Source organism: Ambystoma mexicanum, chromosome 12, assembly GCF_040938575.1.
Source record: "Ambystoma mexicanum isolate Mex_15411 chromosome 12, UKY_AmexF1_1, whole genome shotgun sequence".
In the NCBI taxonomy this organism is placed as follows: domain Eukaryota; kingdom Metazoa; phylum Chordata; class Amphibia; order Caudata; family Ambystomatidae; genus Ambystoma; species Ambystoma mexicanum.
This window is the reverse complement of record NC_090936.1, coordinates 405,184,734-405,210,940: the sequence shown is the minus strand read 5'-3', so window position 1 is coordinate 405,210,940 and position 26,207 is coordinate 405,184,734. Positions and strand designations below refer to the sequence as shown.

Below are 26,207 nucleotides of genomic sequence, written 5' to 3'. Positions count from 1 at the left end.
AGAATTCCTCTCCTTCTATCAATCCCTTTATGCTAATGCGGACAATGCCACTATAGCAGAAATAGACTTCTTTCTGGACAAGCTCCCTCTGTCGGTCCTTTCCCCCGATACCATCGGTGCCCTTGAGAGTCCATTCACGCTCTCGGAACTCTCGGAGGCCATAGACTCCCTCTCATCTGGCAAATCCCCGGGATCGGACGGTATACCGGTTGAGTTCTATAAGCGCTACAAGTCTCTTCTACTTCCTCACCTGGTCGCGCTTTGGGAAGAATCGTTGGAGGTGGGCCAGCTCCCTCCTACGCTCCGCGAAGCCATCATAACTGTCCTGTTAAAACCTGGTAAATCCCCCACGCAATGCGGTTCTTACCGTCCACTCTCGCTAATCAATTGCGACGTCAAAATTTATGCTAAGCTACTCGCTTTACGTCTGGCCCCCTTCATGCAACATATCATTCATCCAGACCAGGCGGGGTTTATTCCGGGTCGTTCTACCTCCCTGAATCTTAGGCGTCTCTTCAATATTATAAGCAGGGTGAGCCCGGACGTTCACGCTGTTGCCGCCACGCTCGATATGAAAAAAGCATTTGATTCCGTCTCTTGGAGGTATCTTTGGCGGGTACTTAACAAATGTAAATTCGGCCCCACATTTCTCTCCTGGGTCAAGCTGCTATACTCAAGCCCCGTGGCCAGAGTCCGTACCGGGGACCGGTGCTCCTCCCTCTTCCAAATAGCTAGAGGTACTAGACAAGGTTGTCCCTTTTCACCATTAATCTTCGCTGTAGCGCTGGAGCCGTTCGCGGATATGCTTCGTCAATCTCATTCCCATAGAGGTCTACGCACTGCCGGGGTCGCAGATATAGTTTCACTATATGCTGACGATGCTCTGCTCTTTATTCGCTCTCCTGAAATCAATCTTGCCCCAATCCTGGAGGATATTGTTCTTTTTGGCCGTATGTCTGGTCTGACGGTAAACTGCGCTAAATCAACTCTCTTCCCGCTCACCCCCGTCACTCTCCCTCCTCCCGATACTCTTGGATTCACTTGGGCCCAGGCTGAGTTCACCTACTTGGGTATAGTGGTGTCGCGACATATCAATGTGGTTTTCGAGAAGAACTATCAAGTATACCTCACAAACCTCATGCAAAAAATTCAGGGTTGGGACAAACTCCCGGTTTCACTGGCAGGTAGGGTGGGAATACTAAAGATGGTGGTACTCCCCCAGCTATTGTATAGGTTTATTAATATCCCGCAATGGCCGGGTGCTGTGTTCTTTCAGACATTGACACACACCCTCAATACTTTTCTCTGGCACTCTGGTGCAGTCCGCCTCAAGCTAGAGACCCTCGCTTCTCCGATGGAAATGGGTGGCTTCGGTGCACCCGACTTTCTCAAGTACTGGCTGGCAGCCCAGCTTCAACACATCGCACACTGGTTCAACACATCTGACCCCCCTCCCCATGTCAGATTAGAGAAGTTATCGGTTGGTGACCGAGATATCAGATCTCTGGTGGTCGCGCCTATGCCAATGGAATCGGGCTCATTAGACCCGTTGAGATGCACATCCCTGGCTTTATTCAAAACATGGCAATTACTGGGCACCACCCATCCCTTCCATGGTAACTTCCCGATCTGGAACTTTCTCCCGGGAATCCCGGAGGTCCCCCCATCGGTTGTTCGCACATGGGCTGAGGCAGGATTTGAATTGCTTTGAGACATATTTGTAGATGGTAACTTCACGGAATGGCCTGAGCTCCCGCCGTCCCTCAGACAGCGTCCCTCAGTGTGGCTTCGATACTCATCCCTCCGTAGAGTCCTCAAACATAAGTATCCATGCTTCCCAGCTTTACCGCCGGATGAGCCGGCGATCACTGAACTGACCTCTCCTTTCCCTATGAGGGGGAAAACTTCCAGAGTATGCACCCTGTTACAATCCAGATCGCCCCCTTCTTTCTCTAAATTAAAGCTCGCCTGGGAGTCTGATCTCGGAGTGGAAATGACCGAAGACCGTTGGTCCCAAATGTGCTCACGTATCCAGAGGGTCTCCTTCAACTCCCGTTTCAAGTTAATTCAATTTAAACTACTCCACAGATACCATTACACCCCAATCAGACTGCACCGTATTTCTAATAGCCTCTCCCCTAGATGTCCTAGATGCAGCCACGACGGTGCTGACTACTTCCACATGATCTGGTCATGTCCCCGCCTTGCCCAATTTTGGGACACTGTTTGCTCCACCATCTCATCTATTCTGGACCACCCTATTTCCCCTACCCCAATGAAATGCTTATTCCATGACTTTCCTGACCTGCACCGAGATTCTAGGAGACTGGCCGGCCTCTGTATGCTTCTGGCTGTGCGGGCAATACTTCTTTGTTGGCTCAGGCCTACCACCCCAACTCATGCACAGTGGCTCAGAGCAGTCACTTGGGCCTCCGATACTGAGGAATCATGGGCGGTACAACAGCCCACCTGCTCTAGACCCAGGAACATCTGGCTCAAGTTCCGAATATTTATGTCCCCCCCTGACACCGACTCGGGTCCTACATCCCCAGCAGACTCTACTCGTCAATCCCCTGCAGCCCCTTGAATGGCCCTCCACCGGGTCTTGCGTTGTCCTGCTACTCTCCATTGCCCGCGGGGCGTGCCCCGCTACTTGCTATGTGATTATGTGATGGTTTAATTGTTTGTTATTATATGCTCTGTTTGTAGCTCGCCTGTTTCTGTGCTACCAAGCTGTAAAAAATAAAAGTTTAAAAAAAAAAAAAAAGGCTAATTGGAGCAGAGTTTGTGTCCTTTAACTTGACGAGATAGTCCAAATACTCGGGAGCATGTACATGCTAGAAACTGTGCGAACAATCAATATAGTACGTGCGAGAGCACAATCCACTCGCAAACAAGCGGCAGGAGCAAGCACTAACGCCGGTCCTGTATCCCCTGGGCAAAAACAAGGATCCCACCCTTGGGAAACCAACGCCATTGCACGGGGCACGTGAAATCCGAACGTAGCACTAATAAACACTGAACTACAGTGAAAGAACTGACGAAAATCACGCCGATGAACTTTGGCTTGAAAGGAACGTTAAGATATTTGAAAACTAGAAACCGTGCAATCAAACAGCATAATATGTGAGAGAACACAACCCACTTGTAGCAGGGCACGTGAAATCCGAATGCAGGGCAAATAAACACCACATTACGTTGGAGAACACAACACAAACATTCACAAACAGAAGAAGCTCGCACTAACTTGGGAGTTGATCTATCTGGACAAAAACACAACAAATGAAGTGGTACGACAGAGGAATTAAGAACCCGAACTTCCCAAAACAACTGATTGAACTATAGAAAATACCTTTATAAGACTGCAGCACAGAAAGCTGGCAAACCCACACCTACAAGCCAAAGCGATTGATCTTACACAGGTGGAGGGGATTAAGGTATAAGCTGCGACGGCGACCGGTGATAATACACTTACCGGCTGCGAGGAAACAACCCTTTCTGAAGCGAGATCCCCCCTCACAACCAAAGAGTGCTTACCGAACAATCCCAAAACAGCCTTGAGAGGAGCGCTCACCCTATGAATCAACGTTTAGAAACTCAATAAAAAGCCAACATACTTTACAAACACGACTGGTGGGAAAATGCCCTAAACTCACTGGAGATTCTAGGTCCGTAAATTGAGAATAATCGTATAAGTGGTACACGGATACCCGAGAAGATGTCAAAAGGGGCAGGGTCCAGGAAGAAAGGTCCAATGGACTCATTTACCAATAGCCAAACAGCAGACCCGGGATCGAGCACACCGACTACATCTAACACCCGGAATGAGGCAGAAAGCGAAGACAGAGTCGACAGACTGACCACCATAGTCCAAAATGGATTCCTTGCGTTAAACGTCAAGCTAGATGATCTAGTTTCCACTATCGGGTCACTAAAGGCAAGCGTAGACAAAGAGAGCTCGAGGATTACGGTAGCGGAAGGCAGAATCAGCCCCAACGAAGACACCATTGCTAACCACGACCGAGATATCGCACAACTGAAAAATGATTTCATTAAAATACAAACTAAGTGCGAGGACCTTGAATCGCGATCCAGGAGAAACAACATACGGATTGTCTGCGTTTCTGAAAAATTTGGTAAAGGAGCAATGGAACAACAAGTTGAATCCCTCCTGCAGACTCTCTTCAGAACCGAGGCCTTCTCCGATCACTTCCTTGTGGAAAGAGCACACTGCACGCTGGCCCCATTGCCGATCCCCGGGCACCACCCTGCACGATCATAGCATGCCTCCTCAATTACAGGGACACAGATGCGATACTCAGGAAGGCTCGGGAACAAGGTACGCTGCATTACGAGGAGAACCGCATCCACATATACCCAGACTTTGCAGTAGGAGTTCAGGCCAACCGACGATCGTATGAACCAGTAAAGAGGCTGCTAAGAGCACGGCAGGTACAATATTTATGATATTTCCAGCTAAAATGAGAATCCAGCATGAGGGGAGAGCACACTTCTTTGAAAATCCAGCAGCAGCCATGACCTATGCGGAGGCTCACATACCCCTACCCCTGGAAGGCCGCAGACTGGACCAAAACGGCAGACCCCCCCCCCCCGCACATCCCACCCCTGTGGCAGACTGACACGGTCCAGATACTTGAATGAACTGCCCAAATACTCTTCACAACGATTGAATTGAATGAAATAGACGTATGCGGGGGCACCGCATGTGAGCAAGAAAGCCGGGCTGTGAGCCTGGAGCCGGCGGCCATGTGGCGACAACATGGCAACCTCAGGAGATCTCCAAGAGTTTGTAAGGCACAATCATCAAGTTGGGGCAGATGATGGGGGTGGCGGACGGGATGGGTGGGGAAAGGGAGGACTGTTCGTTGAACTGTTAAAAAGTTGCAAATGTTTTCCCAATAATGGTACTGCACATAATTGCGCTATGCATACTAAACGGTACCTTCACAAGAACACAACGCTGAATAGATACAAAGATGAGTAACGCCAGCAGGGGAAATGGAAAATTAAACTCCTGTCATGGAATGTTAGAGGCGTAAACAATCCTTCAAAGACCAGAAAGGTTGGGGCATATATGAATAGACACTCCCCCATGTAGCGATGCTACAAGAAACGCACACACAGGGACCTTACAACGCAAACATACTTGCCTCCTGGGACAAGCAGAGATACCACACAGAATACTCCACCCAAGCCAGAGGCGTCATAACACTCCTACACCCGTCACTGGGATTCCAGACCAAAGGACACAGAATCGACTCCCAGGGCAGTTATGTAATGGTATGGGGAGAGATGGCAGAAAAATCGGTTGCACTAGTCAACACATACAGTCCAAATATAGAGGCCCCAAACTTTTACCTCAACATATTGAAATTACTGGCTACACTGGACACCTCTAGCATCATATGGGGTGGGGACTTTGATCTGGTCCTAGACTTAGAATTAGATAGATCCTCTAAAGTCAGGACACAAACCAAGGCATCCATTGCGCTGGGTCAGATCATGCCACAATTGACATTGCGAGATGCATGGAGGGCATTGCATCCATGCACGAAAGAATATAGATATTACTCGAGCGTACATGACTCGGAATCGCGGATTGATTACTGGCTCCTGTCTGAGGATGTACTGGGCGGATTTGAGAACTGCGAGATACATCCTCGAACACTGTCAGACCATTCCCTGTTATCCCTAGATCTAGTATTGAGGAATGCCTGAAAACCACAAAAGAAATGGAGAATGCCGCAAACATACTTAAAGATCCTAACGTGACTGAATCCCTACACATAAAAATGGAAGAATTCTTTAATAACAATGTGGGGACGGTAGATAAATACTCAACACTCTGGGAGTCATTCAAGGCCTGGGTGAGGCAGGCATTGATTTCCAAAACTATGGGACTGCTGAGGTCAGTGAGACGCGAGATATCTGAGACGGAGACACAACTCTGAAATCTGGAAAACTCCTATAGTGAAACCCGAAATACAGACACCCTAGCGGAGATAAACAAACTCCTCAAGGACTTTGACAGGCTGGCCACGAGGGAAGTACAAAACATAGCAGCCCCAACCCGAGCATGTAGATATGTGGAAGGTAATAAGCCGGGAAGGTCCCTGGCCAACCTCATTAGAGCTGATCACCAACATACTCCAATCACAAGCATCCAAGACGGAGAGGGCAAGGTGGTAACGGGGGGCGGGCCATGAACCACAAATTCTTGAAGTTCTATCAAAAATTATATTCAAATAATGATATGCAATCAACACCAGAAATTAAGACAATACATACTTAAATGGCCTGGAATTCCCAACGCTCCCGTTAGAAGCTAAAATGGCCCTTGAAAACCCGATTACTGAGAAAGAAATCATAGAAGCGATAAAAGCATTAAGTTCAGGGAAAGCCCCGGGATCCGATGGGTTAGGGGTAGAATTATTCAAAGAATTCGGAAAAGAGCTGGTCTCAATCATGTTGAAGGTATGGGAGGAGGCACTGGAATTAAATAAACTCACTGACTCAATGAGAGAAGCCATAATAACAGTGTTACCAAAACCCTGCCGCCCGCCGCAGGACATGTCATCGTATAGGACACTGTAACTCATAAATGTAGACGCCAAGGTGTTCGCCAAGGTATTGGCGAACAGGTTATTACCAAACATGCCGACACTGATCCATCCTGATCAGAATGGATTCATCCCCACAAGATCCGCAGCCTTGAATTTACGCGGGCTGTTCGCAATAATGGCACAGATAAACCCAGAAGCACAGGCAGTGGCGGTATCCCTAGACGCTGAGAAGGCATTTGACTCAGTGTCTTGGGTGTATCTCCTGCAAGTGCTCAAAGTTTGGAATGTGCCCCAACTTTGTCAAATATGTTAAGTTGCTCTACACAAAAACAGGGGCGAGCGTGCTCACGAACAACACAATCTCTGACCTATTTGCGCTGGGCAGGGGTACCAGACAAAGCTGCCCATTCTCGCCAATACTGTTCGCACTAACCATTGAACCCATGGTAATAATGATCAGACTTAAACATGGAGATAAGGGAATACGAATGTCGGGCCCACCCCAGTCGATTTCGCTATATGCGGATGATACTTTACTGTATGTCCGGGACCCTGAAACCAACTTAGCACCCCTAATGCAAGACATGCATAAATTTGCCGACTACTCAGGATACAAAATAAATAACAAAAAATCAGAAATCCTCCCGTTGACGCCACACATCATATGTCCGACGACAACGGAGAATCTCAAATGGGCAACTGGACATACATGATACCTAGGTATAATGATATCCCTAGATAGATAGACAGACACTGTATACAGTTAACTATGAGCAAATTATACAGGTGCTTAATGTAAAGTTCCAAACATGGGCTAAGCTGCCTAGATCCCTGAATGGCCGGGTCACCATCCTCAAGATGGTGGTCTCCTCAAATTGCTCTACCTGTTTGTAAATATACCAGTATGGCCAGATAGAACTTTTTTGACAAAATAAGAGCAATGGCAGTGACATTTGTGTGGGACGGGAAGACCCCCAGAATGAAATGGGGAAAAGCTGACCGAACCTTATAGCACAGGGGGAATGGCGGCACCAGATTTCAAATTATATTACTTGGTGGCGCAAGCGCAATTTGCAAAACACTGGTATGACCTGGAAGACCGCTCACCCCATATATGGCTTGAGAAATCTGCTGCATCTCCTATAGACCTCCGTTCCATTATATTCAACCTTCAATACAAACATTCTTGTCCTTATGGCCCAGTGGGAACCACGGTACACGTGTGGATAACATTGTATAAAAAGCTGAAAATAGCAACCCCATATGACCCAGTTGTCCCACTGTGGAAATACCCAGGTATACCGCCTACGTTGGATAAAATAATACAGAGGCACTGGGACCCGAATAAAGAAGTTATAATGCGTGACATGTTCCCGAATGGGAAATTTGTGACCAGAGAAGAATTTGGTGGCGCGGTTGGTTGGGGACCACTTAAAACACTTCAGTATCACAGGATGAAATCGTAATTTAACGTACGTCGGCCACTTTTTCCGGATGAACCACCCTCACGCCCATGCATACAGGCGGCCACGTCAAGTACGGGACTGGGAGTCTCTAAACTATACTCATTAGTACAAACACACATACCTACAATAAATAATACCAAAGCTAAATGGGAGGAGGCCCTAAACACAAGCATTTCAGAGGAAAAATGGACCAAATACAGCATGCTTACAAAATCAGTGTCATTGAACGCAGGCCTTGGTCGCTGAAACGTGTAGAATTGCAGCTGCTTTAGCCTGGCATTCCTTGATATATGTTTTGGATAGAGCTTTGCCTTTTCCCAGTCTTTGTATGTTATTTCTTTCCCTAGTATCCGCGCCCAATCTTGTTTCCCCCTGCTTTTATCTTTAGGGAGTTCATCCAAAATCATCTGATACATTCTAGAAACCAAACCTGAGCCGGAGTAATGGCACTGTGTGGGAGGCAAACTTGCTCAGATAACCACTTCCACAAGGCCAGGTCCTCCACTAAAATACCTTCACATCCGAAGCAAGATCAAAAAGCAGCACCTTTCCGTTGGAACCTGTTAGTTTCTAATCTGCTGCCTCTTGGGGCAATAAAGTTATACGTACAATGCATCTGGACAGCCCATAGTTGTTGGTGCATTGCTCAGGCCAAAAGTGGAAAACAGACATGGGAGACTCGACCTCGTCTGATCTCAAAATGGTCACTGGAAGGCATGGCACAACATGGCAAAGGTGCAAGGGACACAGATTACCCATTTATGTCAATAAGGCAATGCAAATGAGCCAAAGAAGGGTCAATGTAGCAACATAACCAACACGAGCCCTTGTTCGAACGACCTGATCACCAATATCTCTATATATGACCACAATCCAGTCCCTCTGAGCTGTTGTTGGGGAAGGTGGCTGATATCAAAAACCATCTGTTAAGAAGGATGTTCAAAATGAACCCTGTGGGCAGATTCTGAGAGAAATACACTAATATCTAACCAAACTATATCTGGGTAGTGTCTGAGCGGCAAGGCCTAGATTTAAGAAGTGTGAGAGTGGTGTGAGAAACCTGAAGGTGTCTCACCCGCTAGTCCCAGAGGAACTGTCATCCAGGTGGCCGTGTGGCCATCGCTTTTGGATCCAGTTCCTGGGGGTGGACGAGTGTGGGAAGATCACCTGGATGAGGGGTGTTCAGGGAGTGGAAGTCGGACACTGAACGGCAAGGCACAGTATCCCCTTCCCTGTAAAACCTTTTCCCCATCCTACCAGGTAGGATATTTGGGAACTCAACCTCCCACCCCATTTCCCAACACGAACACTTTCTCACAGACAGCTCACTGTGAGAGAAAATGGACTGACACCCGCACCGTATACCTGACATGGCCCAACACAATGGTCGGGCAGAGTCAGTCAATTACTGATCATTACACACACACACACACCTGACTTCCATCATACTTACCCACACAAATAAAAGGCAGCGCACAAAAGAACTCTTTTAGCAAGGCAAAGCAAACGAGGAGGCAGCAGTTCCAAGATGGCAGTTTAATACGAGGAGAAGACCTCAAGACCGTAGAGAGTTGCAAGGGGGTGGACGCGCCCTTGACCTTTTCAGAGAAAGAACGTTACTTTCACGAGTCTTCCAGAGTAAGAAACATAAGACCTGGAATTAAAGCTGAAGAAACCTGCATTGTGTGTCGGTGGTAACTGAGGCTCTCCTGCGTCGATAGCCATGGCGAGGAGGAGCGTTTGCCACGTGGTGCTGTCCTTGTCTCCTACAACAAAGCAGCGCCAGAAAAGTCAGCACAGCCAGTGAGTCGGGGAGACTGATACCAAACCGGTCTTTGTTAGAGCCAACATTGCAAGTGGCAACATTGTATGGAGAAATCTGAAGAGAACAGTGTGTGAAGCGTATGTGACGAGTGACACGAATATAATTAAACAGCAGATGAGCGACTGACTTTTTGAAGCCAAGACAGGTACCGTAAACCGTGTGGTCTGGCACCACGTGGGTGCTCATTCAGAGGTCTCTGTTAGGTATCCAACTGAGAGATGGCAAATGTAAAGAGGAATTGTGAAATCGAAGTGGTCCTGCAAAAGGTTAAGCTAAACCCCTGCACATTCAAAACCTTTGATAGTGTACACTAACTGAAATTGCTCTGAACCCGGCTGAAGGAGACTAATTGTGTAAGTGGAAGGATCTGAGCCAGGCTGAGGGTGATCTGGGCTGAACCGTGAGTCACCCGAGAGAGAATATTCTCTGAACATTGTGATAGGGGATCTGAGCCTGGAAGAGGAGGATCCAAAGAAACGACTGTGAATCACCGGAATTGAGTACTTGTAAGAGCAAAATAACTTTTTATTTGTTTTGTTACATCAGGCCCTCGGTTTCAAGAGTCCTTGATAAGTAAAGAGACTTGGGCACAAAAGGCCCTGATTCTAGTAATTGAAATGTATCCTCGTGCCGAAGAAGCCAGAGATTGTGCTACGCTCAAGTGCAATGCCTTGTCCCATGCTGAAAACGTGGGGAAGGGAAGCCAACGGCCCGAACATCCCGACATATAATTTTTGCGAATACTTCTTTATTTTTCATAAACACTACCCCCACACTGTGTGTATTTAGATTTAAGATTAGATAGGCGTTTATGATACCGTTGATGTTCAATAAACACCCTTGAACTGTGGTCACTTGTGTCTCTTACTGTTGATACCATGCCTTCCTTACAGTGGTGAAGGTTTCAATTAAGCACACACAGAACTCTCTTAATAATACTAGTTGGCAGAGTGCATCAAAATAAACTTATTTATTTAGACCGTAGACAAACTCTTAGCAATGAAAAACCGCGGGCAACTAATGCACTAAAACATTCACTACTAGGAAATACACATTCACTTTGCTGTGCTCTGGTAAGAGCACCAGAATTTCTCTTTTTCATACAGCAAAAGCAGTTTAAAATATTGTAGAGAAGTAAAGCATGTGAATAAAAGAACCCGGTAAGTAACCATCTGTTATATGTTGAATTTAAAGCAGTTCGAAGTACCATACAAAGCCTTATAAAGTAAGGTAATACACCTTAAAAAGTCCTTAGCTACAAAAGATGGGCTTAGAGTCACATGTCCCAATGTAGTTCTCTTTTTTTATTAGTCTTAACAAGAGTTGGGAAAGCCAACAGACAGTTTGTAAGTGCCCAAAGTTGGATAACTATTGAAGAAAAGTTCTTACCAGGACCATACTATGCCTCTCCTATTCTCTCTCCCTCCTAAGCGCCTCTGGGATCTATCAGCTGCCTATATTGTCTTTTACATTCACATATCTTCCTGTAGACACATTGTCAGGCCTTGTAGTGTCTACTTTGACATGCATAACAATGACATCCAGCGCCACTTTGGTATTTCAGACAACTTTTATTGGATCTGAGCGTCCAAAACAGGACTCTCAGATCCAATAAAAAGTCTCTCCTTGATGTCCCTCGGTTCAAAAGCTCCAGAGCAGGAGGCAGCAGCAACTTCCAAGTCATGCCCCCAAAACTCTGGATCGAGCTCCCACTAAACAATAAAAATGAAGACTCCTTCCAGTGTTTCAAAAAACTATTAAAAACCTGGTTCTTCAACCAATACTAGTTAACCATACATAATCTTAATCTTAAATATCTACTCTCCATAGGCTTAGATAGATGCCTCCCCAGGGTAGACTATTACCAGAATCTGTAAATAGTGAAAGTGACCATGTACTGTATTAACCTTTGTACATTTTTGTACCATTGTTTTATTGGATGTATTTGTAATACTGTTGAATGCTATTGTAAGATGTCTGCAACAACACCGTGATACCCGAGGGTTTGAGCGGTTAACAAATGTAATAGATAAATAAATAATTAACTTCTCCATTCTGGATGAATGTCTTGTTAGGGGAGTTTTCCTGAGGTCCTCCTGATAGAAAGACCTTAGTAAGCTATTCCAGTGGTTTGTAGATCTCCAACTCTTAGTATCAGTCTGTACTAACTAAGGACCTTGGTAGAGTGGCAGAGCAGTCAGGCTTATCTTAAGAGGAAGATGTGAGCTGTAGGTAAGCACACTCAACCTAGTTAGAAATGTACATGTAAGAAGCACTTACACTTATAGTTTATTAAAATTATATATTTATTATATTTACACCAGAATCACTTCAAATACCTCATACGTTTACACTAGAACACTTAGGAATACTTAAAAATATACTTCAAAGGACTCTCACTTTTTTGTTTGTTCGCAGTTACATTTGTTGCAACGTTAGAAAGGGAAAAGACAATGCTATCTTATTATCGGTAATTACACGCACGTGAACATTTACGGTAAGGCATTTACTCTACAAACACATACAAGAAAGTAACTTAAAGGAAAATGGTTAGAGTAACACTAGTCTGGTTGAAGGTTCTAGAGAGGGTTTCTTCGCACAGCAAGTCTTTTAAGTCCAAAAACACAACCCTAGCTAGAGGTAGTTCAGAGAGGGCTCAAAGTCTTGACAAGCAGCAGAATATGAAGAGTTCCTGTGGATTTCTTCAAGTCTCTAGTCTTTTAGAAGCAGCAAGTTGATAACCAATGATGGAGACCAGAGATGGGACTAGATGAAGGGACAGAAGCAGTGGCTTGAGTCGGAGGTAAGAGGCTGTTGCCTTGGACACCTCTACGTGCACTCCAACACTCTGGGGCAACTTTCTGGAATCAGGTAAGCAATACCTTTTTCCCCACAGTACCTTAGGTTAGAAGAAAATGTTTGTTCTGGATGCTCCATGATGTTGCAACTCTGGACCCGACCTTCGGATTGATTGGTCTGATGACTGAAGGCAGGACACTGAATTGGGGTCTTTCAGCAGTAGTCTCGAGGGAGGATCTGGGGCACGAAAAGTGGGGAAAGAAAAGTTCAACCTAGAAGTGTACATGATTTCATTTAGAAGTTGCTCCCAATAGCCTCTCTGAGAAAAGTTGAATTTATGAGTGTTCTCAATTACATTTAGAAACTGCGCCCAATAGCCTCTCTGAGAAAAGTTGAATCTAGAAGTGTACATGATTGCTTTCAGAAGTTGCGCCCATTAGCCTCTGTGAGAAAAGTTGAATCTAGAAGTGTACATGATTGCCTTTAGAAGTTGCACCCAATAGCCTCTCTAAGAAAGTTGTATTAGAAGGTCCCAACTGCACCTAGATGTTTCTCGCAATCGCATCTTGAAACTGCGCCCAATAGCCTCTCTGGGAAAAGTTGAATTAGAAATGTTCCTAACTGCATCTAGAAGTGTTCCAAACTGCATTTATAAACTGCGCCCATCAGCCTCTATGATTAATGGAAATTAGAAGTGTACTTGACTGCACTTAGAGGTTGCGCCCAATAGCCTCTCTGAAAAAGTTGAATTTGAACTGATCCCAATTACATCTAGAAGCTGCCCCCAACAGCTCTCCAAGAAAAGTTGCATTAGAAGTATTCCCAATTGTATCCAGAAAGCACCAAATAAGTCGTCGACCAGTTGAACCCGAAAGTCTCCCAAAAAAGCGTTAATCATCAACCCCTGAACTACAATCAGAAACCCTCCTAAATCAACCCAAAGCTTGCACCGATCATGAGTGCAGTCACTCCCCCCACTCCTGTCAGAAACGACTCCCGTGGACCACCTCCATTCTCCGAGCTGCCCTCCCTCCTGCCCCCCCTTCCCATATCAGCCCACCCTCGTCCGCAATCCTTGCCACCACCCTCTCCAAACACCAAGCCAGGGGTGCACGATGGCGAGCAACCCACCCTAAGACCACGCATCCCCTGAACCCCACCGCCGACCTGCCAGCAGTGCCCACTGTGCCCACTCCTGCCCTCCTTACTATCATATCTAGCACACCCGACCCTCCAATCGCCCAACCCCCTCCTTGCCCCCATACCCCTACCACTTTCACCGGCCGACCGCACCATTTCCCATCCCTAAAAACTGCACGCCTTGCACTAGCAAGAACCGAAGCCGCGTCCCTCTCCCCCTCTGACCCCCCTACCCTCTCCCACACACCAGTTGCAGCAAAGAAACTAAAGAGGAAACGTTCCTGGTCCCCCTCAACCCCTCAGCTCTCCTCGCCTCCCCTATCTCGACCCTGCACCTCTCTCCCACACTCTCCTCCTTCCCCCGTGGCCTCTCCTTTCCTGAAACCCCTCTCCCTCGATTTCTCCTCGACTGCAACTGAAACTCCCAACCGCCCACTCCCCTTCCTCAAATCCCCCACCCCGAACCCGATCAACCTATCACAAGCAACCACCCAACCACGCCCGAAGCCTAAATACTTCTCTGCTCGCCCACTTTTCCCTAGCATCACCAACCTTAACCCCCTCCCTCCAGCCTCTCCGCCCCCCCCACCCAAGCACCAAACCCAACCCTGCCCGCAGATGTAAACTGTATCCTTTTTAACGCGCGATCTGTAGCTAAAAACAGACACTGCATCTTTGACCTCCTCACCTCTGTCAAACCGGACCTAGTTTTCATCACTGAAACCTGGTTCTCTGATGACTTCGGCCCAATCGCTAATGAAGCCTTTCCACCTGTCTATTGCCTCATCCCACTGAACCGTCCGTCCAGAGGAGGGGGGATAGCATTCGTCTTCAAATCTCACTTCCGTGCCACAATCATGGACAACCAAACCTCCATTCCATCCTGTGAATCGCTCCTCGTTAAACTATCCCTCTCCCCGTCGCTCTCACACAGCTTCCTAATAATCTACAGGCCTCCTGGCTACGATAGACATTTCGCAAACAACCTTTGTGACTCCATCGCCTCCCTTCAAATCAATCATCCCAACCTCACCCTCCTTGGAGACTTAAACATAAGGCTCGACAACCCCACCAACCCTATGACCCACGCCCTGGTTGACGGTCTAGATGCAATTAACCTCCAACCCCACATAAACGGCCCGACTCACTTTAAAGGACACACTCTGGATGCCATCTTTAGCTCCAATACCCTGATTCACCTAAAGCCCCCCACCCCTATCATCTGGTCCGATCATTTTATTCTCTCGTTCACCATCCACTCTCCCAGCCCCCTTCACATACGCACATCTGAGCCTCCGAACCTACGCAAGTGCTGGAAAAAACTAAAAATCACCCCAGACCTAGCCGAGGCACTCCTCCAGTCTCCACCACCTACCCACCATCCCCACAACCATCTAACGCCTGAAGCCTTTGACTCATGGCTCAATGCATCTCTGACACGACTCACTCCCCTGTGCAAACCATCATCCCGCCTTGGCCCTTTTCCCAGATGGTTCACTCCTGAGTTAAAAACCACTAAACGGCATTACAAATACCTTGAACGCAATTGGCGGAAAGCGAAAACCCAAGAGAGCAAGACCACCTTGGCCCGACAATTGTATCAGTACAAGGCCGAAATCCGGAAAGCAAAAAAAGCCCACTACAACACCCGAATCCTAAACTCCAAAAACCCAAACAAAGAACTCCACAAAATCATCTCCGAATTCACCAATCCAGTCTGTAACACAACCATCCCGACCCCGTCACAATCACTGTGTGATTCACTCTCCCTCCATTTTTACACCACGGCTATTGAAAGGACTAAAACTCTAAACACCAAATTGGCTCTCCTACAACCAATTGACACTCCGCCGCCCGCACCGGCCAGCCCCTCACCTGCGACCTCAACGCAACCAACGTTCGAATCCTTTAGTCCATTATCACCAGAGCAATTTCTCAAACTTCTATCTGCCCGCAAACCATCTGGATCACCACTAGACCCTTGCCCAGCCAAAACTCTCAAAGTAATTTTTGCCTCCACCTGCGCAGGAGAGCACGCAAGATCTATCATAAACGACTCCCTTTCCTCCGGTATATTTCCCTAAGCATTCAAAATGGTATACGTCAAACCTCTAATAAAAAAATCTTCGCTCGACCCTCTCGAGGTCAAAAACTACCGCCCAATCTCAAACACCAGGTTCCTTGCCAAACTCATTGACCGAACTGTCTACTCCCAACTAAATGCCTTTGTCGAAGCCAATAACCTCCTAGACCCTGCTCAATCAGGTTTCAGATCACGTCACGGAACGGAAACCACCCTAACGTCGATCTGGGACGACCTCAAAATGACAGCAGACGCCGCAGGATGCGCAGCACTAATCCTCCTTGACCTATCCGCTGCCTTTGACACGATCAATCACTCAATCCTCCTAGACCGCCTCCACTCCCTAGGAATCCGTGGAACCGCTCTTAAATGGATAGCCTCTTTCCTCAAAGACAGGCACCAAATAACTACACTCTCCGGCCTTACCTCCCAAGCTCGACCAGTCGACACGGGAGTCCCTCAAGGAGCATGTCTATCTGCCCTGCTGTTCAATCTCTACCTGATCACCCTCCCGCCAATAATTCGCTCACACAACATCATATGTTACAACTACGCCGACGACACCCAACTAATCTTAAAATTCCTGAACTCGAAACCCAACTCCCGACCCGACCTGGCAGCCTGCCTCCTTAACATTGACCGCTGGATGACCCAAAGCCACCTCCTGCTAAACCCCGCCAAAACAGAAATCATGGTGTGCGGCAACTCCGATCTTCTTCCGCACCCTCTTCCCTGGCCACCTGCCATGGGCAACTCACCGACACCCTCCAACACAGTGAAAAATCTTGGATGCACCCTAGACTCCGGCCTAACACTCTCGCGCCAAGTCAACAATGTCTCAAAGTCCTGCCACTACCACCTTAAAACCCTCAGGCGCATCTTTCCATACCTCTCATTTCCGAACAGAGTCTCTGCCGTCCAATCAATCGTTATATCCAGACTGGACTACGGAAACCCCCTATACCTCGGAATCCATGCCTACCACAGCTGAATAAACTCCAAAGAGCACAAAACGCGGCGGCCAAAATGCTACTTGCGCTAAGTCCAAGAGACCACGTATCCCCAGCCCTCAAGACACTGCACTGGCTTCCAGTAGCCCGTAGGGTGGCTTTCAAAACCTTATGCCTCACCCATCTAGCACTGCATAAAACTGGACCTCAATATCTTCAAGAAAAACTAATACCATATCATCCCTCTCGCACCCTAAGATCAAGCTCAGCCGGCCTCCTAACAATTCCTAAGACAAACTCAATCAGGATAGGCGGAACATCATTCTCAGCCCAAGCTCCAACCCTGTGGAACTCGCTCCCACCCCACATCCGCCTAACTGAGGACTTAACGTCCTTCCGCAAACTACTGAAAACCTGGCTCTTCCCCTAAAACCGACCGGCTTCCAAACTAGCACCATCACACCGACCTATCAATAAACGACTAAAGTAGATCAAATACAGGGAAGCAGATATTACGAATAAATCAATGAGAAACTAAGGAGATCTGAACCGATGAAATGCACATAGCAGTATGTAAAAGCTAATATGGATAAATAATTCAATGAGAAACTAAGGAGATCTGAACCGATGAAATGCACATAGCAGTATGTAAAAGCTAATATGAACGCAAATACAGAGAAGCGAACAGAACTAAGGAGCACGTAGAACTGATGAGGGCGTATAAAATTAACTTTACTGAACCAACAAACGTATAGACTAGGTGAACGCGTGGCCAGACGATCGTATACAAGCGAACGAGCATATAGAGAGGATGACCGTGGAGAGCGGAAGAGTGTTGAAGGCGGATGTGTGTTGAGGGCGGATGTGTGTTGAGGGCGGATGTGTGTTGAGGGCGGATGAGTGTCGAGGGCGGATGTGTGTCGAGGGCGGATGTGTGTCGAGGACGGATGAGTGTCGAGGGCGGATGAGTGTCGAGGGCGGATGAGTGTCGAGGGCGGATGAGTGTCGAGGGCGGATGAGTGTCGGGAGCGGATGAGTGTCGGGAGCGGATGAGTGTCGGGAGCGGATGAGTGTCGGGAGCGGATGAGTGTCGGGAGCGGATGAGTGTCGGGAGCGGATGAGTGTCGGGAGCGGATGAGTGTCGGGAGCGGATGAGTGTCGGGAGCGGATGAGTGTCGGGAGCGGATGAGTGTCGGGAGCGGATGAGTGTCGGGAGCGGATGAGTGTCGGGAGCGGATGAGTGTCGGGAGCGGATGAGTGTCGGGAGCGGATGAGTGTCGGGAGCGGATGAGTGTCGGGAGCGGATGAGTGTCGGGAGCGGATGAGTGTCGGGAGCGGATGAGTTTCGAGGGCGGATGAGTTTCGAGGGCGGATGAGTTTCGAGGGCGGATGAGTTTCGAGAGCGGATGAGTGTTGAGGGCGGCCGGGTGTTGAGGGCGGCCGGGTGTGGAGGGCGGCCGGGTGTGGAGGGCGGCCGGGTGTGGAGGGCGGCCGGGTGTGGAGGGCGGCCGGGTGTGGAGGGCGGCCGGGTGTGGAGGGCGGCCGAGTGTAGTGAGTGAAGACATGTGTGGAGAGAAGACGCGTGTGGAGAGAAGACGCGTGTGGAGAGAAGACGCGTGTGGAGAGAAGACGCGTGTGGAGAGAAGACGCGTGTGGAGAGAAGACGCGTGTGGAGAGAAGACGCGTGTGGAGAGAAGACGCGTGTGGAGAGAAGACGCGTGTGGAGTGAAGACGCGTGTGGAGTGAAGACGTGTGTGGAGAGAAGACGTGTGTGGAGTGAAGACGTGTGTGGAGTGAAGACGTGTGTGGCGAGAAGACGTGTGTGGCGAGAGGACGTGTGTGGCGAGAGGACGTGTGGGGCGAGAGGACGTGTGGGGCGAGAGGACGTGTGGGGCGAGAGGACGTGTGGGGCGAGAGGACGTGTGGAGGGCCGACGAATGTGCAGAACGGACAAATTGCTTAACTGCATGACGTCCATATTATACCTAGAATGCATGGATCCTTTAAAAGATCATACCTCATATCACACCCCACGCTTACTCTCTCCTTACACCACCACCCAACTAGAACACAGAGATACTATGACACCATTCGGTATAACTGTTCTCATATCAACATATGACGCCGCTCACTCCACATCACTCTATGTAATCACTGCTGGTCTCGCACCCCCAGCCAGGCGTTCTCCTCAGGCCTTACGCTGCCACTCTCGGTCTGGATAATTCCTGCCAGATTCGAACACATACTCCTGACCTCTCAGCCACCACACCTACCGCTATGAAGCAGCTTCCACAGGAATTTTCGCACCAGCTGCACACATACCAGTTGCGCACTTGCACCTTTTGGACCCTCTCTCCTCCCTCTACTGACAAGAACTTCGGTTCCCAAGGGCGTTCAACCTACCAGCGCCTTCAGACCATACCAATGGTACATAAGGCGCTATATAAGTGCAAAATAACATAACATAACGACTTTCAACAACTTCTTGGTTCATTCTGCGGTTTTTGCGACTTTTCTGCAGCACAAAGAAAGGATGCAGATTGCCCGGTCAATCTTATTCGCTTTGTGCAGTCCCATGCTCTGATGATGGGGTCTGGGCGAGTTGGATCGGATCTCTGGAGTGTCCTGGAGGTCTCAGCAAAGATTTGGATGGATTCAGCATTTTCACGACAATGCTCTCGAAATGGGCAGTAGGTCTGCTGGTATTGGTGTTCCGCAGCTGTGGAAACTCCCAGAACCTCGGGAGATGGCACAAGTCAAAGTTGGTCTTGGGACTGGTTGTTCCCACCAGCCAAAGGGGAGGAGTTGTCCTCTTCGGAGTTCCTCTGTCGCACAGAAAAAGGGGTCAGGACAGCAGTGGTCGCTTCACGGTGTTGCAAAGGGTCTACAGGTGCCTCTGTTTGTCTTCCTCGTCGGTTACTTCAGCTTCCAGTGGTCGACCTGCTTTTCACGCCAGAAGCATCAACTTTTATATAGTTCCAGCACACACTCCTCTGCAATCTCAGCATTTTACAGAAAGGGGCGTTTAGCTGTGCCTGTGGGAGTGGGCCCTATTAAGGCACTCTGGCAGCCAAAGGACAGGGGGTGGAAAAACACGCACACTGACCGCCCCCCCCCCCCCAGAATAGTAGAAGAAGGGCCATCAAAGAACAACCACGCTAGTAATGGCAAAAAAAAAGGAGGGATGCCCCAAGTTGATACTTGGGTGCCCCTATTGTGCACAAGATACTAAGTATCCCTCTATCCTTAAGAACTGTAGTTACCCTCCCTAGGATAAAGAAATATAATCTCAAAGGAAGACCCCAAGGGTTCCCTGCAACACTGCCCATAAGGAGCTGTGTGCTGCAAATGGAAAAATACACATGCCTTTAAGAGCTATGGAGCAGACAGACTCCATAGTACAGGTAAAATACAAAGAATAGAGTTCCAAAACACAGAACCCACAAGCATGAATGAGTGGGAAAAGGCTCCACGCATTCAGGATTTAAAGAAAAGGGTCCAGAAGTCCAGTAAAAAGTGCTGGGGGTCTTACCAGAAGAATGGGTGAAGCATAAAAATGATAACTCTCCCTAACATGCCTGCAGGCAAGCTCTAGAAAGACGAAATGGCAATTGCGTCTGGCATAGCGTTAACTGATGTGGAGTATGGGATGTAGGAGTATGGGTAAAACTTACATATCCTGGGTTCTGTCCCCATTGTCTGGGGACAGAATCCAGGATATGGAAGTGTAAGGTAGAAAGTTCACTGTTTGTGCACTGTTTGGCGTTCCCTACATTTTGTGCTCGTGTTCTGTGTTTCTCTGACCTTATTTCCCCAGTGAGTTTAGTCCAGATTACAGATTGTGAAAAGTGTGCCAGCCATAGCACAGCAATTGTAGGTAAGTTAGGAAAAGGGTACATTGAATTGCTTTAGCCAACATTGGGGGATCAGTCCTGTATTGCAAGGAGCTCTGCATAGAAGACCTTTCAGTTGGTGTGCGTAGTACATCAACAACAGCACACACTAGTGATGATCAGTGGTATCTATGTGCAGCACATGGTTCCCACTTGATCATGCAGGCATTCTCACAACACTCTGGCAAGCCACTTTATGAAGATTTTCGTAGCTTATTATCCAAGTACATTCTGCGTTGGTGTGAACTGCTCATTTATACCATAACGCAGCACTATGCCCAATTCAAGGTTTGTTCTTTACAATAAACACACTGGTTTTCACCTGCATGACATCATGCTTAATGGCATTGGCAATCATTTGGCTCTGTAAATATTCCTTCTATTACAGGTTTGTGGTCTCCCTTTGTCCGATGTGGATTTAAAGCATTCTTAAAGGCTGAACAACTTGTCAAATCTTCTGCACTCTGAGGTTTGTGGGCTCATGAGAGAAACGCATTGTTTTTGTCTTTAATGTATTTGTTCTATTTGTTTTCATCAGGTATTACCAAAGATGATGGCATTTTGTTATCAGATCCTCACAGAACCTAACATTGATCCAAGGAAGAAGGATGGTGCACTGCATGTTATGGGTTCTCTGGCTGATATTTTGTTGAAGGTGAGAGAATATCTGAACATAGTTCTAGTCTCTTTTGTGCGTAGTCTTTCTGTTCAATCTTGGATAATTTCTTCAGGGCCACAATTAGAAGCTGAGATGTTGGAAGCAGAGGCGTAGACGGGGTAGGGCCTGAGCGGGCAAGGCCCACCCAATATCTGTAAATGTCCACTCAGCAGCACTGTGTGGGCATTTACAGATGTTAATGTCACTCCGGTGGGCCCAACTACATTAGCTTCAGGACCCACTTGTTGGATAATCCTGGTTTCGCCTCTGGTTAGAACCCCATGCTCTTGATATGGTATAGATACAGAAAATAATTCTTTAAAGATATTCCTAGCTTTGTTTTATAATTCAACATTAAATTGATCCCTAAATTGTGTTCTGTCACCCAACTAATGCATCATTATTTTATAATAAAGTGGTAGCCATGCCCTCATTATATCTTAAGGTGTAGTAGATGTGTTCTAGAGGGTATGTGCTCGGCGCTTGACTGATGGAAAATGAACTCTTTTTTCAGACACATCACTTTATCTTTCAGTTACTCAAGTAATAAGTATGTGTAACTTAGTGTAGTCTCTATCACATTCTGTTTTTTTAATCTGGCGGTGCAAAGTGCCCCACTGCTCCTAGAAGTTGAAGATGGGCACAAGCTATAATAATTATTTTAAATTAAATGGCATTATACTCTTACATCCTCATTAGTTTGCCATTGTGTTTAATTTATTACTGAGCAGTGGGTGCTATAGCCATATTATCGTTTTCAGGATTTCTCTTAACATTTCAACCCGACCAAAAAGTCTAACACTGATGTGAAAACTGCTAGAACTGTGTTAAGTGCCTTCTGAGGGTTCTTTTAAAATGCATTCATTGATTCATGGTTGTAGTAACTTCTCTGTGAATTTCCTTTTACAGAAAAATGTATTCAAAGATCAAATGGAGTTGATAATACAGAACCATGTGTTCCCCCTTTTCATGTCTAACCTGGGATATCTAAGGGCTAGGGTAAGTTTTTATTTAATTTAATAACACTTTTCTTTGAAATGGAATGAAAGGAAAAACATTCTCCAGCATCAGTGGCCTTGATATATTCAAATGTGTGATGGAATTAGAGTATCACAATCCTGGAATTCTACATAGTTTTAAGCTCTTTGATTAGCTTACAAAGTTGTTAAACACTGAGAATAAAATTGTTTCTGTGATGCTACAGGTCAATACAAATCTCTAGTTCCACTCTTCTCCTATGACCCCAGACCAATCTTGGATTCCTTTTGTCTGCTGCCAAGAAGATCTGCAAAGACACTTGTCCTGTACTTACTTAGGTATTTTACATATTTAAGTATTTTGTGCAAACTTCAACTGTTTTGTGTTCTACTTTTGGGCAATTATTTGTATTTTTTTCATAGCTTTGTAGGGGTTTCTTCCACAGAGTTGAAACTTAATTTTTCATCATGTTTTTTTAATGTCTTTTTTTAAAGAATGCATTAAAATAGGAACAGCAATACTCTGCACATAACTGGTTTCTAAGATTCCATGCTTACTAATTATTATGGGAACCACATTTTGCTTTTTGTTTCAAGTGATATGGTTTATCTAAACCTTTCAAGCTAAGAAGTGAAAATAAAAATGAACATACAAAATGGACACCAAAGAGTAAAAAACAAAAATACATCACTAAAATCCACAGTGTTCTAATAAATCCCTCAACCCATAGCAGCTGTTGCCAATCAGTGTTATGAATTCCAGTCCATAAACAAGGTCATGGATCACTTAGAATTTTTTATACGAAATCAGTGGCCAAATCAAAAAACGACACAATCTATATTTAATTATTTTCATCTAAGCAATTTGTGGAAAACTTTTTTACCCCAAAGGTAGACATCTTATTGGGCCTATTTGTTAAAGTCAAAATAAATATGCTTCTGGATTGATACTGAGAGATTCTTATCAACGCACCAGTTCAATGTCTGATTAATCCTCTACTGGGGAATAAGATATCAATGTTTTTGAGGTGTAAATTACCATGTCATTATCTTGTGCCTATAGTTGTAGTTTATTCAGTCTGCATTTCAAACCAATGGGGGGGTCTGATCAAAAATAATGTCATCTCCGTATGTTATCCAGTGAAGCAGCAATTCCCCCATCCGCGGAAGGAACACTTGCACTCTATTCAGATAATCCCCCTGGTCAAATAGATACAGGTTAAAGAGGCAAGGGGCTAACATACACACCTGTCTCAGCCCTCGGAATGTTAATATGGGGCCAGAAAAATTACCTCTTGTGATCGGCCGAAGGTAGGACTCGGACAACTGGGTATGGATGACAGAAGTTTTATTTAACAAAATGACAAAGTTCCTCAACTAGCCCTATTGCTATGATGGGGTTCCCTCTCTAGGAATGAGAATGGCAAAGGTGCTCATTAGGACGTTGTGCACAACACAACCTTGTACACTGTCTAAACCTAAACTACCTAACTGGCCCCATCACTCTATTTAGTTTGTTGTTGGATGGTGCTTGACCCTCTCCCACTGAATATATTTAGAAATATCCCTTTTCAGCTTCCCAGGTTTTTGGCTTTTGTCACAGTCCCAACAGAAATCTAAAATGTCTTGTATGCAGGATGAAATTAGTATTCTTTTTGCTTTCTCGTCACAGTCTTTATAGTATACAGAAAAGATGAGTGATATCTTCCTCGTAGAGTTTCATAGACCTTATTTATGGTGGTTCTCAATAGTTGTTTGGTTCAAAATGAACCGACAGATTGTTGGGCTCTTCCATACACTCTTGATAATCCTTACAAGTGTACTTCCACCTTGTTTTAGTGGCTTTTGAAGCGCTGAAGGTAATTTTTGATAGCCCCTTTGGCACTCTCCTAAGGCCCAGTTCACCACCTACTTTGGGGGTCATTTCTTGTGGCCTTCCGTGGACCTAGACACACTCTGCTTCGCAGTGTTGTTTAAAGGTTTTCTATATAGGTTTGATTATTTGGGCAATTCGAACCTATGTGTCTTCTCCATGCAGTGTTTTTAGATCAACTAGCCTGTTTGGCTAAACCCTTCTCCGATCCCCTCCTATGTATGCTCTGTTTGGTGGCCAGTTCTTGGATATTTTGTTTTCTAAGAATTCCTTTTGTCCTGAGGCAACTTGGTTCCCCTTCTTGAGATATAAAGTGGGCATCCCTCTGGACAACCGTTGTACGTGAACCCCCCTCTAACCACCAATTTTATTAGGTTTTGTAACGTGGAAGGGAGTTTTGGTAACCCCTTTGTTTCTCCCCTTCTGACAAATTAGCTTCTTGTGGGGTAATTCCTGGTGGTCTCCCAAGGACCTCTGGACTCTGCTTCCCGGCGTTGATTACAGTTCTGTAGCTTTTCTATATAAGGTTGATTACTTGGTAGACTCAGACCATGGGTGTAATTTTAAGGGGGCAGGGGGAGCGTGTTTGTCCCTTCAAGTTTTCTGGCACACCATTTTTTCCCACTCACTTGGCAGAGGCCCCTTTCATTTAGGTATCATGTCTCCCCAAAACTATCAGCAAAGTTACTCCACTTGCTCAGACCTTGGTATCTCGACATTGTATCTCATCTTGACCCATATCGGGTCCTCTCCGCTTCTCGGTTTGAACCACACCCACTTCTGGGTTCTACTGTTTTCCATAACCCCCTTGGAGTGTTTCACTTATGTGCTGCTTTCTAAGTGTCCCATCTGTCAGGAAGGATATTGGTTCCCCTTCCTCTGGTATTTTATTCCTTTCGGTTGGACTTACACCAGCTTCTTAGGTACACTGTTCTCGCTCTCCCCTTAAGATATTTCTCGTATGTGTTGTTTTCTAAGGGTTCCTTTAGTCAGGAGGCATATTAGTACCACTTCTCTGGATACTCTCTTCTGTTCAGTCTGAATTACACCCTTTTCTTGGGTATACCCTTTTGGCTTACCCCCTGTGGGGTGTTACTCTTTTGTTCTGTTTTCTATGGGTCCCTTTTGCCTTAAGGGATATGGCTTCTCCTTCCTTGGGTCTCAAGCAAGCGTCTTCACTGGGCCTGTCAGACCTCAGAGGTATTGGATTCTGAACTCCCTGTGGCCGGCCGTGGAGTTCAACCGCCATTCTACCTCTCTGGCTCACATATTGCGTATCTTCGATTCCGCAGTCTTCTCTCCCGGGATGAACAGCTGCTCCATCTGTGGCAGTCGCCTCCTTTTCAGGATGCTGGTTCTGGATGCCTCTTCTCCGGCACGCTGGTCTTCAGGTATTGTACGATTGGACCGAAAAAAAAAGGTCTGACCGTACAATACGACCGAAAAATGCTACCACCAAAGGTTCGAACACCAAAAGTTTGAACCTTTGGTGGTAGCATTGCAGGTAAGTAAAGTATGTGTGGTATAGTGAGCAGGGTGTTGCGGGGGACACCCCCGAAGCACACCCATAAACATTTTCTTTTTAAAACGGGGGCTGCAGGGGTATCCTCTGCAACACCTTGCTCACTATACTTTATAGTATAGTGAGCGGGGGTTGTGGGGGAAAACCCTGCAGCCCCCGTAGTATGTAAGTGTGTTTGCATGAGAAAGGTGCAAACTTTTGGTAGTTCGCACCTTTCTCATGCAAACTTTCCGGCCGCGTACAAATCAGCCGCGGTCGGATCACTTAGAACCGGTCTTCACCCTTTAGGGGTGGGTTGGCTCTCAGACAGAGACCCGGGAGACATACTCCTCCGATGCTCCCGGACTCTGCAGCATTGCATGGGCTCTCCACCCATCACTATTGGGCTGTGGTCCTGCCTCCATGTCGCCTTGGTTCTGTGTGGTAGTGGCGGTGTC

General features: G+C 46.7%; 1 protein-coding gene across 2 annotated transcripts in view; it reads left to right on the top strand.

Moving 5' to 3' along the window:
• The window catches only part of IPO8 (importin 8), a 2,228,954-nt gene that overhangs the window by 1,015,387 nt on the left and 1,187,360 nt on the right, over positions 1-26,207 (top strand). For both annotated transcript variants that reach the window (XM_069628533.1, XM_069628532.1), the window contains 2 exons: positions 21,279-21,395; positions 22,308-22,397. In XM_069628533.1, the coding sequence (XP_069484634.1) occupies positions 21,279-21,395; positions 22,308-22,397 (207 nt within the window). The remainder of the gene's footprint in view (positions 1-21,278; positions 21,396-22,307; positions 22,398-26,207) is intronic.